Source organism: Cajanus cajan, chromosome 6 (assembly GCF_000230855.2).
Source record: "Cajanus cajan strain Asha chromosome 6, NIPB_CcT2T_4, whole genome shotgun sequence".
Lineage (NCBI taxonomy): Eukaryota > Viridiplantae > Streptophyta > Magnoliopsida > Fabales > Fabaceae > Cajanus > Cajanus cajan.
In genome coordinates this window covers 1,404,417-1,421,200 of record NC_138522.1, presented here as the reverse complement: position 1 = coordinate 1,421,200, position 16,784 = coordinate 1,404,417, and the positions used below count along the sequence as shown (strand labels likewise).

General features: G+C 33.5%; 1 protein-coding gene across 1 annotated transcript; it reads right to left on the bottom strand.

Moving 5' to 3' along the window:
* Positions 1-1,312: 1,312 nt before the first annotated feature.
* LOC109796010 (protein NRT1/ PTR FAMILY 5.1) lies at positions 1,313-4,952 on the bottom strand. The gene is made up of 4 exons (XM_020355607.3): positions 4,646-4,952; positions 4,239-4,456; positions 3,217-3,773; positions 1,313-2,573 (listed from the first exon to the last, which is right to left on the bottom strand). Exons 1-4 carry the CDS (start codon positions 4,746-4,748, stop codon positions 1,700-1,702), a joined length of 1,752 nt encoding a protein of 583 aa, XP_020211196.1. The 5' UTR covers positions 4,749-4,952; the 3' UTR covers positions 1,313-1,699.
* Between the last annotated feature and the right edge of the window lie 11,832 nt (positions 4,953-16,784).

The following is a 16,784-nucleotide window of genomic DNA, read 5'->3' as shown; positions in this document are numbered from 1 at the left end:
TAATTACAACAACAGTTTCAGGCATTATTAGTAAGCCAGGATTTCCATTTGATAATGATTTGTATCAGAAATTGTTCCGATCTAGAGGAAATCTAGGGTTTATTTTAGATAAGCCATCAAAATCCGAGGATTCAAGAGTGTAATTCGTTCAGTAGGATTCAGAATTTTATAGTTACTTATTCATAGGTCTTATGGACCCGAAAATATCGGAATTTTCTAAGGTGATTTTAATATGGTAATATTTGGTTATTAAAGATAAGATTTTATTCCAAATATGACCCTCTATAATCGATTTATTCTAATATCCTTTTAGGGAGGTAGTTTAAATTAAAAAGTCGGCCTACTCTTGATCCTTTGGTATCCCTTCTCAGCTTAGCCAGCCTTCAATATATTCGACCAAAGCCTCTTGGAAAAACCATCTCGAAATTTATCCAAGATGGTACACTTGCCTCCCAAGTCTAAGTCTAGAAGGTGAAAGGGCTTGAGTAATAGTTATGACGCTTGGCATCTCTTAATAGAACCATATCGAAATTTATCTGACTTGGTACACTTCCCCCCCCTCCCCCCAACCCTAAGCCTAGAAAGCAAAGGGGGTTTGATGAAATTGCCATATATCCCTTCCTAAAAACATCATTTTATTATTGTTATTCCAATTTAGATACTAACCATATCCAATTTAATTGATCAATCGCGAGTTTGTCTTTGAGCTATTTATACTTGCCTATTTGAATTTTTATCTATCAATTACGAGTTTGTCTTCGAGTTATTTATACTCGCCTAGTCAGAATTTGACCGATCAATCAAAAGTTTGTCTTCGAGTTATTTATATTCGCCTAGTTAGATTTTTACCGATCAATCATGAGTTTGTCTTCGAGTTATTTATACTCGCTTAGTTAAATTTTAACCGATCAATCACGAATTTGTCTTTGAATTATTTATACTCGTCCAGACAGATTTTAACCCATATTAATCACAAGTTCTTCACAATTTATTGCCTTCGTATTATTTATACTTGCTCGCCATGAGTTCTTCACAATTTATTGTTAAAGAGTTACGAAACCTAACCAATAATGAATAATAGTTAATGAAAAGATAATAATTAAAATAATTATATTTTTATTAACTTAATGGAGAACAAATTTAAATTTTGATTGATAGAAAATTTAAGCAATTATAACGTATTAACAATTTTTTTTAAGACAAAATGTAACGATCCGCCATGATCCTTACACTTTGTTAAATCGCACTAGCAATATAGATCAACTAAGAGAGAGACTATTAAATTGGATAACAACACATATACACATATAGCTAGGAGTAATAATAAAACCAAATCTTTATTTATATAAATAAAGTACTATCTAGGGTTCAAGAGTGTAATTCATCCTCTTAGATCTAGGGTTCAAGATTTTATACTTACTTATTAATGAGTCTTATGGGCCCCAAAAATATCAGGATTTTTTAAGGTAGTTTTAATACCGTAACATTTGGTTATTAAAAATAAGATTTTATTTCAGTTACAACCCTCTATAACAGATTTATTTTGAAAAGGAGGTAATTTATATTAGGAAGTGCCTACTCCGGATCCTTTGGTATCCCTTCTCGCCTCAACCTTCAACGTGTTCGACCAAAGATATCAACCAAAGCTTCCCAGCAAAACCATCTTGAAATTTATCGGGGATGGTACAGATGCTAATGCTCAAGCTTTTCCAACCAGTGTTTCTGTTTGCATTTCTCTCAAAATCTCAATATCATTCACCTTTGTTGTACTTTCTTTCTTGTAAACGTATCCACTTGACACCCACAGAAAGACCCCAAAATTAAGCGCAGAAATCACAAAAAGAAGAGCATAATAGTAATCAAGGTGGCAATCATTCAGGTTGTTGCCAATCCAGCTTTTACCACTTATTTTCCTTGTAAATTTATCTATCGCAGTCACTAGCAAACTGTTAGAATATTTCCCAGCAGCTATGGTGCTAGTGTAGAAGGCTGTGCCAAGGACTTTCATTTCTTCTGGTGACTGATCATAGAAGAATTCTAGCAATCCAGCCATAAGGAATGTGTTTGCAAAGCCAAGTAGAACATGCTGAGGCAAGAGCCAGAATATGCTCATAGGAACTATTTCTTCAGCTCCAACTATGTGTTTCTTCTTTATGACATTCATTCTAAGAATTTCAACAGCATACATAACTGCAGCTGCTATGACTTGGATGGCAACTCCTATGCCAATTCTCTGAAGCATTTTGATTCCTCTGTGGTAGCCGGTTCTTCTACGCATGAATGGCACAAAGTAGTGATCATAAATGGGGAGACAAATAAGCATGGTAGCCACTACAAAACTCCAAAGGGAGGCTGCTGGTATTTTGAAGTTGGGGCCAAGGTTTCTTTCCATTGTTGTACCTTGCTTCACAAACACTGTTACTTCCACTGCCCAGAAGTTGCTTGGAATTATGATTAGTAACCATATTACAAGCATCCCTAAGATAAGCTTGTTTGTCTCTACTTGACTCACTGTGCATGGGGGGTTTGTGGTCCCTTCTTTGCTTTCTTTTATAGCAGCCTTGTCTAAGAACCTTCACACAGATTTGATTTGGCTATTTAATTCAAGGAGTAATACTGAAGAAATTTATCATTTGTCTCTTCATGTATGTACACTAGCACTTCATATAAACAAGCATTTTGTAATTGAAAAAACTTATATGGTGTTTTTTTTTTTCTTATCAAAATTTGATTTTTACTTTTACAAATAACTTGTATCAATCTTCAATTCAATCCTTTGTTATATCGATTATCAACATAAAATTTTAATTTTGATTAGAGAACATCATAAATACTTTAAAAAATTATATATAAATTTTGTTCTTTTGTAAATCTCAAACAAAAATTCAAGTATTTCATGTGCAACCATTTTAGCCGTAATTCTTCAACTGTTTTTTTTTTGTGTTGTTCTTCCATAAAGTTAAAATTTCACCTCAAAAATCAATATTAGCATTCAATGCAAATAGTGATTAAGTCAACTACCAAGATAAAACTCTAATGTTAATTTAAAAACAACACTAAAAGTATTTGAGAAACTTTATCCAAGTTTTATCGTTATCTTAATGCATTGTTTAAGTATTAGAGTCGATTGTTGAGAGAAGAAACTAAAACATCTCCTGACAAGGAATTTGAAAACTAGAACAAGTAAAAGCAAGGGCTGAGTAGAGAGTAGTGAACCTGAAACGAGGAGTGTGATAAATTTGTCGTTTTCCACTATCATTGTAGTGTTCCAACTCCAACTCATGCAGTTCTGAAGGGCTACTAGGAAGCTGAAGCTTTCTATTTCTGAAAGCAACAACCGGGACTCTGAAAAACTCTTCTGCATGGCTCTTTCCCTGTCTGGATTTGTGCCTATATATTGGGACGCCCATAAAGAAGGTAAAAGAGGCAAGCATAAAACCAATTGATGATATGCCATACCCCAGTCCCCATCCAAATCTCTCTTGAATGTACACAACAAACAAAGTGGCTGCCAAAGTGCCACAGGAAGTGTTAAAGGACCACCAGTTGAAGAATGAAACTTTTAGCTCTTTTTCTTTGAGTTTGAAGTCGTCAAATTGGTCAGCACCAAAAGTTGACATATTTGGCTTCAGTACGCCACTGCCAATTGCTATGGTGTATATCGATAAATAGAACAATGTTTGCCTTAAGGATGATGCTTCTCTGCAAATTCCATTTGTACACACTGTTCTGAAGCACCTCAGTGAAGTAGTAATTACCAGAAGCCCCATTCCCTGTTTAAATGAATGTCACTGTATTGAGATTTATGATGTATTGACATTTGATCATAAAGGTTTTATTACATGAAATGAAAAATAATAGGAACACTAGTTGATGTGTCATATAGCCTGCAAAAGTTAACAAAGAAAAAAAAGGTTTTATGATTTTTGAAAGTGCATATCAAGATTGGACAATTCAATTATAGAAGAGTGTTAGCATCAATCTCTAATACTCACTTTCTTACACTATTTGGTTAAAATCAATTAAAAATCATAAATTTTATAGGTCTTATAACTTATTTAATGAGTCTCTTTTTTAATTTATTAGTAAGATTCACTAAAATTTGTAATTTATTTTCAATAATAAAGAGAGTATTAGAAAGACTGTTAGAGTGAGTGTTGCTTACATTATTTTCTTGAAGTATATAACTATACATTCTTAAAAAAAAAAAAAAAAAAAAAAAAAAAGGTTGAACTCACTATGGCATATATGAGCAAGGCAAAAGTGATTGTCCAGAAGCGACCTAAGAAAGAATCTGCTAAGTAAGCACCAAGTACTGGAGTTATCCATGCAGTGCCTGACCAGTAATTGACACCGGTCACTGATGATACCAAGTCTTTGTGGAGTTCTGATGTCATATAAATCACCAAATTCGCACTTACCCCAAAGTAGGCAAATCTTTCAAATGCTTGGTAAGCTACAAACACAGACATGTGAGTCATAATAGAGAGTGATCATGACTTGTTTGCAAGAAGCATAATGCATCAATACAGTAATAATGTGTAGTTTGTGTTTGTGTTTGTGTTGTGTAATAGCATTCTAACATTTCATTACACCAATGCCAACCTTCTCTTTACTTAAATCAAAAAGGTCACAAGTAAATTACCAAGAATGAAAGCGCAAGCTTTCCGTTTCCCAGTTGAAGAAGAAAGCACGGGGCGTCCACTAAGATCCACTGTGCCATCTAAAGTGTAACCTCGGTCTTCCATGTCTCACTCAAACTAAAGTGGAAGCAAGCAATGAAGAACAAACATGGAACATAGAAGCTATGATAACATGATACAGTGTTGAGTAAATAAATATAGAAATTAAACAACAATGCTCCCCCACATACACCAAAAAGTCAAAATAAAATAAAATAAAAGATATATATTTTACAAGGTAATTCTGTGGAGCATGCAATAGGCAATAGGTGCATTAAAATCGAATTTATTTATTTATTTTTCTTCAATTTGCTTGTGTATTTTATTCTTAAATTCAATGTATAACATTTACGAATTGCAGAAATGGCTAATGGGACACTCTCAAATGCGGTCGTGGCTTGTGTGACTTTTCAGGTGCATTATGGACACTTCGAAGTTGGAACACTCTTGAATATATGAGAAGATTCATAAATTTGTTTAATAGATTAAATTTTATAAATCGTAATTGTTTATATAAACATTTTATTACAACATCTAATTTTTTAATATTGATAAAAACATTTTATTAAATTATTGTGATAAAAAATTTTGACCTAACAATAAATTTTGAGAAAAAGTCATCTGACAATTATTGAATAATATTATGACTATATTTTATTTTATTATTTATATCAAATTTTGTTAAAATTAAATAATTGTAAGTATATAATTATTAAATTATTTTTTTATGTATTTCAAAAATATATATATTTTGTTAATTTTAATGCAAATAAACTAAATAATTTTATATTAATATAAAATGTTGTATATATAAAGAAAACACAACTTTGCATCCAATGAAATTTTTTAGATGATATTATCTGAAAAAGAACTATTGAATAGTATATATTGTGAACAGTTCTAGTTTTAAAAATATGATGATTATAAATTTGAACAATAAAATCATATATAAGATTACAATTAAAAGTTATATTTTAACTTTAACTTTAAATATCATAATTTATATTTATTGATGAATCAATTATTCTCGTCTTTGATCTACTTCATGTGTATACCCATCATTAATACTCTTTTTAACACTCTATTATTTGATTAAGATTTATTCATAAACATTAATAGATTTTATGTCTTATTCAATGAATCCATCTCTTAATTTAGTGGGTAATTAATCTGGCTTGCGTGACAATGCAATATATATACCACATGCCAATTTCCATTCCACGTTTTCCTGAAATGCTAGAAGAAGCTATCTTGTCAAATGAAGTTGGGCTCAGCACCAAAGGTGAAAGTGTTGGGCTTTGTTCCACAAGCTGCATTTGCTATAGAGAAGAGGGATAAACAACATAATTTGTTCTTCCAAGCAGAGATCTTATAGAAAAAGCTTTTCTTCTTTATCACAAGTTTGCTTCTAGCTTTCAAATGAAGTTGGCAGTTAGCACTGTGTGAGCACCACTCTGGTCCGTACGTGTAAAGGTAACTTTTAATATGCACGTAAAAGTCTTAATAATTTGTTAACAAATTAAATGCAATGAAGGTACAATTAATGTCTTATTACCCGTAAATAAGTCAATATCTGCTTAATCACATTGCTTATGAATGTGACACGTCTTAACAAATAAAGTTATACCAATGAGTAACAACTAATGAAAAGATAGAGTATGAGGCTACGTGTGATTGTTAAAATTCAAATTTTCATTCATGTACATTGAAGATCCTTCTAATCTGTAAATAGTGAATCGGACGTATTGTTCTGATCTATCAAACTAGATAAACTTTGTAAAAGTCATGACATGATGCAGTCATGACAAATGAACCAAGAATTCTTCTCCAGACTATGACAAAGAATAACCTTTATTTCCTTCCGATTAATATGAGCATAGTACAAATATTGCCTATATTTTCGAACAGATTGTTTATGGCTAGATACGGATCAAAATCTGAATAGTTCATGGAGGCAACCTACAAAACAGGTCCACTAATATTCTCGCTATTCGTTTACAGCTAATCAATAATAATAGGGATGGATTCCATTCCTAAAAAAAACTTAGAATAAATACTTCTCATGAAAATACACTTTTTTGACGCAATTTATAAATGGGCATTTTTCATTTTTCAAAAAGTTGGAAAGCTATTTGGCCATTTGGGTATTGGTTGGGCATATGAAAATTCAAAATTCATGTTTTACACTCTAAGAGTGATTTTTTTGCCATTTTATAGGACAAAAGAGATATTATTTGCTTATAAACTTGTATTTCCCTTCTTATTTTAATGTTATAAAATTTTAATTGTATCTCAATAATTATTGATACACTATTTTTAAACATGATTTTTTTTCTCTACTTTTATATTATATTAATTATTTTGTTTCACATTTTAATTTGTTTATCATCATAGAAGTTATAAATAAAAATATGATTTTAGTGACGTATTGGATTATTATCAAATGTTAAAGAAGTCGAATATCATTATTTTTTCATTTTAGTTGGTTGTGAATCAGGTCATGATTTATGAATTTCTTTGAAAAATCTTATACATAGAGAATATTGAATAAACTTTTTCAAAAAATACTTTTAGGAGAAAAAAATTGAATAAAATTAAATTAAGCGACTCTATAAGATAAAACTAATTTATGTATAAATTAAAAATAAAATTTAAAGAAACTCATAAAAGAACTTTTACAAATTAACTTATACACAAATTAATTTTAATGTATGAAAAAGTTGATTTCAATTTTTTTTCTCTTTTAGAAATATTTTTAAATAAATTTACTCAAACAAATCCTTTGTAGTTTGTATAGACGATAGTCCATGAACAACATGATCATAGTATCTTTCGGTTTTTCTACAAACATTTTGTAGTTGACCTTCACTCCTAACACTTAATGGGAATGAATCACACCATTAGATTGTTATAACTTTAAAGAGGTACTCTGCCAAAGTTATACTTTTACAAGTGTTGGGGTTGACTAAATGTGTTGCATGATTGGACTTTGGACACATTATAGACTCACATAATTTCAGATTAAATGTGTTACATGGCACGAGGATCTAGAAACTTTCTTCGAGTACTAAACTAGTTCATTTTTTGGTGACTCTTGCATTGTAAAAGCTCTTATCGTGTAAAGCCAAAAGTCATGTGAGACAAGTGGTTCAGAAATCTTAAACGTGGTTACTGATGATGTTCACATAGTAGAGAGATTACTTACATATATACCAACACATGCAAGAAATTAGCAAAGGAACAAAAAACATATTTTGCCATTGAATGGTTTGGCGTATGTTTGAACTTTGAAGATTGAAGTTTCAAGTTGGGAGTAAATGCAAATTAGAAAACACTGAAAGTAATGATGAGCCCACATGTCGAGAAATGATAAGAAATAAACTGAAGAATAATAAATGAAAAGGAAAAAGATGTCCCATTGAAGACAACTATATGAGGCACACAGAGAATGAGATATGATCCTGAGTTGCATTGTATCCCACCAAGAAGAGGGTTCCCACTTCCCACTACTCAAGAGCATCCCAACTCCTACTTCCAAGCCCTGAAGTCAAGGACGGAGCCAAGGGGGACCTACGGGTGCCACGGCCCCCCAACAATTTTAATTTTTTTTTATATACATATATATTACTATATGGCACCCCCTATTTTTAATATAAACTCATATGTATAATTAAATGAATAACCCAAATTTATTTTTTTATTCAACTTTTGGACTTCTGGTACGGCCTGCTATGTGGTATCACTTTGGAATTTTTTTTTATAAAAAAATGTAGCGCCTCATTTGATCATTCCAATTCTCAATTCTCAATTCTCAAGTAACACTGGCAATAGGAATAGGATTGGGTAGTGACTATCGGCCCCCCAGTATTGAAATCCTGGCTCCGTCCCTGCCTGAAGTGACAACTCTGCATAATCTTTTGTGCAACGCCTTTTTTTTTTATCCATTTAATATTTATTTATTTTTAGTATAATACTTAGCCATCCATTTTTAATTGATTCATTTTAAATTTTTATTACACTAATTAAGTAATAGAAAATAACTGAACTTTTTCTCAGTTTTTTTTATAAATGCATTATTAAGTAATAATAGTAGTATTTATTTCGAGAAAAACTATAAAAAAAATCATAAAAATAAAAATAAATAAATAAATAAAAATGAATTAATATGAATTTTTTAATCAATTTGAAATAGAGATTATTATTTTAAATAATAAAAAAATTAATATATGGCAAAAAATATATATTCTGTAATTTTAAAATTGTATATATAGGCAGAGAGTGAAACTAAAGTGAAGAGTAAAAAAGAAGGAAAAAGCGTGAGTGATTTGAAATATTTTCCACTTGTCATTTTGCAAATTGAGGTCATATGAGTTTAATATATATGTTATTGGCATTGGCTGACGCCATAATGCTATATTGTCTCATTGCTGGCTTTGCAAATCTGAAGCACTCCAAAGAATCCATCATTTGCCTATTACTTTACTTCTATTCACGGTCATTCCAACGCCGTAACACTCACTTTCTCAAACCCAAAAACTCCGATATCTAGTCACTATTTTTTTAATGGTAGAATTATTTTATTTTCATTTTAAATATTCTTTTTCACATTTAGACATAATTTTTGTTCATCAAATTTTATTTTAACATCGTCGAAAGAATATCAAGTCTTTTAAATATTATAGTTTCATATATTTTATATTTTATTTCTTATCGTTATATTTCATTTTAATTTATATATATATATATATATATATATATATATATATATCATTTTTTTTCTTCTAATCTATATTTTCTACTTGTTATAGAAATTTTAAAAAAAATTATAAAATACTAAAAAATTAAGATAATATATACAAAGCAAAGATCAAAGTTACTAAGTAACTTTTGATAAAATTATTTATATAAATTAAATTTTAATAATTTAATTATTAAATATTCAGATATTATCTCAACGATGTTCACATCAAAATTTAGATAAATAAAATATCTATAGTTATTTAATTTACTTATAATGTAAATATTATATTATACGTTAATTTAAATTTATTTAATAAATTGTTAAAAAAATAATTTTATAAACCTTTGTAAACATGACTTACTTAATAAAATATTTTAATTAATGAATAGATTGTTAAAATTTAATATATTTTAAAATTTATTGAATAAACAAACTAAAATTAGTGACTAAATTTTTATCTTTAGCGATCGATATTAGTTAAATAGTATTTTTTTATTATTTTAATCACTAATCCACTTAAGTGTCAAAGGATCTTCACATGTAACTACTCTTATGTTTTCTTAGAGGTTGTTTGGAGACTAATCAAAAGAAGAGGACATATATTGGTTTACTAGTGTAAAAATAAGATTTTTTGACACACTTTTTATGTGTGTCGGATATTATTCACACAATATAGCAAATAGCGCAATAGCATACTTGTAAATATATCAAAATATTCTATGATAGGTAAATCATCAGCCGCTATAGTATATCATCTTATTACTTATACTAAGAGTGTGAACAAGGTTTGCACTCCACTGTTTCATTTTTTTCTTCATTCAAGTGATAGAGGCGATTTTTAACAACAAACATTTGTATATTGTTGAGACATTTTTTGGTGACACCAATGATTGCTGAGGTGATTTCTAATTAAACTCTTTGTTCTTTCTTTTACTCTTCTCCTTTTCGTTCTCATATTTTCACAACCATCTGTTTGTTCTCGTGCTCCCAAGATCGTTCTCATTCTCTTCTCTTTTTATGCATTTCATGTGTGTTGGTGTTTTTTGATGTTGTTGGTCTGATAAGAGAGAGAAAAATGTAGCAAGAGAGAAAGAGCATGATGGAAAAACGCAAAGAGAAAAAAAAAACGTAACAATAAAATACAAAGAGATGCAATAAAAGAGAAAAAGAAGGATAGTAAAACACGAAGAGATGCAATAACAAAAAGTAAATAGTAATGTGATGACAAAATATAAAAAGAGGCAATGAAAGGAAAAGAACGCAATAAAAAATACATTCGTTAACTCAAAAAATAAAACTTTTTTATATCTATTATTTTTATAACCAAAATAAAAAAAAATATTTTTTATATCGTCAAAATCTGTGTCAATTAAAAATTGACATAAAAAATTATTTTTATCCAGATTGATAGGATATTAAAGAGCCATACACACCTTCTAGCTAAATACCTCAAAGGTCTAAGTATTTGTGGATAAAACATTGGACATCTCCATCAAGGTTGCAGTAAAATTTCCCTACCCATTCTAGCAACATATATAATTTTCTAACAAATCGAACAACAAAAATGAGACAAATGTTTCTTTCGACTTTGTAATGTCATCATCAAGAAATTAAAAGAAAGTAATTTATCATTCTTTTATTTTCATATTCCATCAAAATAATTTATTTATTTATAGAAACCTAACTCAATACTAGAGAGCTTATAACAATTCACAAACTACTTATTGAATAATTAATTTCATATATATTTTAAAATTTTCATTAATATTAGACAATTAATTGGCATGAATATTGTTTCATGTCACCATTTCTCTCGTTTTTTAATTGCGACATGAATAATAAAATTTCATTTAATTCAAGAGTACTAGAGGAAGGACAATAGCCTTTGGAATGCCTACACAACTCCACACCTTTGAGAAAGTCTTGATGTAAATGGCAAATAAACCTATGAGTGTTGGCAAAGTTCATCAAGGAATAGGGGCCAATCACGAGAATGACTTTGACAGCTACCATCTTGAGAAAGGAAGTAAATTAACACAAAACGGATGACCAGAGATCAATTCGTGCAGGTTATTGGTGACATGTAAAAATCATTATTGTATTTTGTAATCTAAGCCTATAAGAAAAAAAATTGATGACGATGGATATCCATCCACCTTTGCAGCCTTCAGATGTGCTTGAAAATTGAGAAGATGGTAAAGAACTTGAAGTTAAAAGACTCATGATTAGGTCAATGACCAACAAGGTTGAAGAGGAGCTCCAGGAAGTTCAACACATTTGAAGGCGATGATATCGATAAGAAAAATTCTACGATATACCCATTATAACTGTGGTCACCAGAACAGTCGTTTAATTTTTATTTTTTATTATAATTACTTATTTTTATTTTTTATTTTTATTTAGTATTTTTAATAATTTATCTTTATAAAATTTTCTATATTTTTATATTATTTTTATATTTTTTTATTTTTATCTTAATATAACATCTATTATAATTAAATAGTTTAATATTAATATTTTGTTAATATATTTTAATTTTTTTTGAATATTATTTTTATTCTTCGATTTTCATGGGTACTGTAACAGTTCTCAAACCTCATTTGTATAAAATACTAGCTTGTGTGCATGCATGGAAAGTTTTCTTTCATTATTCCTCAAAGTATTTTGATTTGTATCAAAGAAAGTTTGCATCCTTAATAGTGAATCTTTCTTAATTCATTTTCATTAATTGTAATGTAATTTTTTTTATTTTTGTCTCAATCTATATATTTTTATTTTTGTCCTTTTGTGCATGTATATTTGAATTGTTGGTTCTTAAATTATTTTAAAAAAAATACATAATTACAAATAACTTTTTTGGTATAAAATTGAATGTGTGTATATTCATTAGAAGATGTTTATTTTGTGTAATTGGTCCCCCAATCCTGTCTCGGTCCCTGTCTTGGTGGTTAATGAGATTCATATCGATTTGGTTGAGTAGGAATAAAAAGAAAGATGAGAGATGAGAAATAGGTAGGTATATATAGTATTTTAGTGTAACAAAAATGTATGAGTTGTTATGGTATCGGGGGCCAGTAATGGTAATGTAGCATATTAGGTGAGGAAGCACTCACAGGTGTAGTTCTAACGTGTAGGAAAAAGACCCAAAAGTGTTCCAACTTCACGTGATGCGTGTCAAGTGTTGAAGAGAAACGATGAAAGTGCCCAATTTATGTACATCCATTATCCATAAGCAAAGAAAGTTGGCATTTTTTGATGCCTCGAACCAACAAAAATATGATAGACATGTAAATTGAAGCGACTTCAAACCAACTTGTACTTCCACGCCAGCATCACCTTTCACTCCCAAAGCCACAAAAATTAGTTTTCCTAAACAAATCAAAATAAAAAGAAAAAGAATTGAAGTAGCCTTTTTTTCTTTCTTCTTCCAATCCATAAAAGGATTTGCTTCAGGACCATTCAAACACTCACAGCATGGGACAGTGGGACCCAACAATTAGAATAGATTAATAATTTTGCTTCTAATTGGATTCTGATTTGAAGTGCATACATACTTTTCTGCTTTGTCTAAAGTTGGTAGGGATTCAGTGAAACCCTTATGATTAAGGAATAAGAAATGTCTCGAGATTTTAAAGATCCTGCTTAATCATACCCTAAAGCAGTCAATTAAAGTGTGACAACTTAATCATTAAGTTCATAGCAACTTATGAAAAAACATCCATACGTCCATACTAGCATGATTACTATTAACAAGTTGGCAAGAACTAATCACATCTCGTATTTGTTGCCTTTCTTGATTCTATTACTGTCAATCACTATCATAGAATTTTCAGAATGAAGATTTTTGTCTCAACAATACCCTATTCTTAAGTGAAACCTTTAGAGCTCGCATGTGGCTAAGAAAACTATTTTAGTGGAAAAGGGGTTATAATAATAAAATATTCAACTCCTGCTTTTTTTCTCAAATCCCTTGAGATTTATTCGTTTGTGCTTGTCATAATCGCTCATATTAAAAGAAAATCTTCCAGTGGCCAGCAGTTATGTATGTTGAGAGGCCAACATGATGCCACTCCGAATTGAAGAAATCATAATTGCTTCGATTAATACTTATACTCCCATTTTATTTTCCTTCAGCCAACATGATATTTGCTGCTGCCATAATTACACGAATATACTATAATTGAATTAAATCTACTGTTATATGAAGACACGCACACATAAATATCATATTGAGTACATATTGGCTTATGGTTATTTTTAATATTTGTTAGGATTGGTGATTTCACTCCCTTCATATAGAATACACGTAGGAAATAGAGGGAAAAAAAACACTCTAATTAATTATTGATTATTGAATATTCTTGTTAGAAGTTTCGCATGGAATAAAATATGAGGTTTAATAGATTAATTTTTTGAATTGAACTTTTCTCATATATTTAAGTCTAGCAATTTTTATTAACTTAAAAATATGATTTTAATATAATAATAATAATAATAATTTATTATATGATGTTAATTTCTGTACTGTCTCGGGTGATATCCGAGATGACCTACAACCCGATCATACCTTGTAACACCTCGAGGTCGGTGATGACTCGATAGAGCGTTTGAGGTGAGTCCCTTCGGTCGGAATCCGACTAGGCAATTTGAGTCCAGTTTAGAATCCTCTCACCTGTAAGGACTGAGGAGACCACTCGGCATTGACCCGACTGGGTCCTCGGTATGAACCTAGTCGGTCAGAACCCGACTACACTTGTTCCTTTCAACCCCGCACCATCAAGATAAGAGCGGTTAGGAAAATCCCTTCATTCTCGGGGCCCAAAAGGCCCATGAACGACATGCCATAAAACCCAAAACCCTAGAGCTAGGAAGACAGATTTACACTTTTGAATGCTCTGGCTTTGCGGCTTGACCTAGGTAAAACCCTAGCGCACCCCGTGACCGGAACATTTTGGCGCCCACCGTGGGGCTACGGTAAAACTGCTCCTACGCCCCGAATCACAGAGAAGAACCAACGGACTACCATGGTGAGAGGCGGCAACCACAACAATGCACAACCTCCTACAATGGAGGAGATGATGGCCATGATCAACGGCTTAAGAGAAGAGAACGCGCGCTCCAGGGAGAGAGAGGAGGCTATTCAACGTGAGAATGAGGAGCTCAGGAGACGAGCGGATGGGATGGAGGCCAGGTTGGAAGCTAGTGTCAGGACGGTAGAGGAGGATGTCATGATGGAAGTCCCTAGGGATTTTCGACCTTTTTCGGAAGCCATAGAGGCCGAGATCATTCCCAGGGATCTTCGCACACCCCAAGTGGAGCCCTTTGACGGGACCCAGGACCCCGATCAGCATTTGATGGACTTCCGAGCTCAAATGCTGATCTGTGGAGGAAGCATGGAAGCGCGGTGCAAGTTATTCATGGGCACGCTCAAGAAGGCAGCGCTGGACTGGTTCAGCGGACTCCCGGACAGGTCAATCACCGACTTTGACGTGTTTAGTCGGCTCTTCATGGCGCAATTCGCCGCTAACAAGAAGAAGCCACCGATCACGTCGGACTTGTTCGACCTAAGGCAGCAACGCGAGGAGTCACTGAAGGATTTCCTGCGAAGGTTCAACGAGACCGCGATGAGGGTGGCATCGTTGGACGAGAAGATGGCGGTCATTGCATTTCAGAAAGGTTTGAGATCGGGAGCTTTCGACATCGCGCTCGAAAGAGCGAACTGTCAAACGATGTCGGAGGTGAGGGCTTTCGCTCTGAGCCACATCAAAGCGGAGGAGAATCAGATCATTAAAAGGGCGGCCGAGAACCGAGAAGCAGGGAGCAGCAATAAGGAGGGAAACAAGCATCTTCGACCGCGCTCAGACTGGAGTAAACGACATGACCAATACAGCAGGAAGGAAAGTAATTACAGGCAGACCGAACAGGGTAGTCGGGCAAGGGGCGAATGGAGGCGCAACAATGAGGAAGAAAAGTTCACTCCACTTACTGTTCCTAGGCGACAAATACTTCACGATGTCAACAATGCATCGTTTTTTGAGTTTCCAGAGGCGACGGAGCGTCAGCTGGGGCCCTCGAAAACCGATTGGTGTGAGTTCCATAGGGCTCACGGACATTCCACAGAAAACTGCTTCGTCTTAGGAAGACAGATCGAACGCCTGATCAAGGAGGGACGACTGAGGGAGTTTGTGGCGAGAAAACAAGAAGAAGGGTCGTCCGACAGGCGGTCTAAACGCACACAGGACGACGCAAGGAGGGATAGACGTAGAGAGAGATCTCCTCCCAGAGACTCCACTGCAAAGGTCTCGGAAGCTCATCAGCAGCCCATTCATGGGGATTTCAACACCATAGCAGGAGGTTTCGCCGGGGGGGGTCTACTTCTGCTGCCCGAAAGAGGTACACTCGGTCGGTACTGACAGTTTCGGAATTCAGGCGACCGTCTCAGCCTGAGATTTCATTCTCGGATTCGGATTACGAAGGAGTAGCGCCTCATGAAGATGACCCCATCGTCGTGTCGGCGATCGTCATGGGGTACAATGTGAAGCGCGTGTTGATTGACCAGGGAAGTTCCGCGGATATTTTATTCTGGGAAACTTTTGAGGGAATGAAAATTCCTAACGACCGACTAATTCCTTATGCAGGGACTCTAGTGGGTTTTGCAGGGGACCAAGTCATCGCAAGGGGATACGCCGATTTGGAGACGACCTTCGGCCAAGGAGCTCAGATGAAGACGGTGGTTGTTCGGTACTTGGTTGTTGATGCTCAGTCGTCGTATAGTATACTGATCGGCAGGCCGACTTTGAACAAGCTGGGAGCGGTCGTGTCTACCCCCCATCTGAAGCTAAAGTACCCGTTGCCAAATGGTACTGTGGGGGTCCTCAGGGTGGACCAGGAGGTCGCTCGAAAATGCTATGGGGATAGTTTGAAGACACGAAGACGACTGTACACTAAGCAGGTACAGAGGGGGGTCCATTCCGTCGAGCTAGATCCCAGAATGGGTCAGTTTGACCATCGACCCGCCCCAGCAGAAGACGTCAAGGAAGTGGAGGTAATGGAAGGGAGAAACGTAAAGATAGGCACCTTTTTGACTCCAGAAGATGAGGAGAAATTAGTGAGGGTCTTGAAGGATAATGTCTTGGCATTCGCATGGCATTCCAGCGACATGCCTGGAATTGATCCAAACTTTTTGTGTCACAAGTTGGCCATAGACCCTAGTGCAAAGGCAGTAATTCAGAAGAGAAGGAAAGTCGGCGAGGAGAAGCGAAGGGCTATCGCGGAAGAGACGCAGAAACTACTGATGGCAGGACACATTCGGGAAATCCAATACCCGACCTGGTTGGCAAACGTAGTCATGGTGCGCAAGA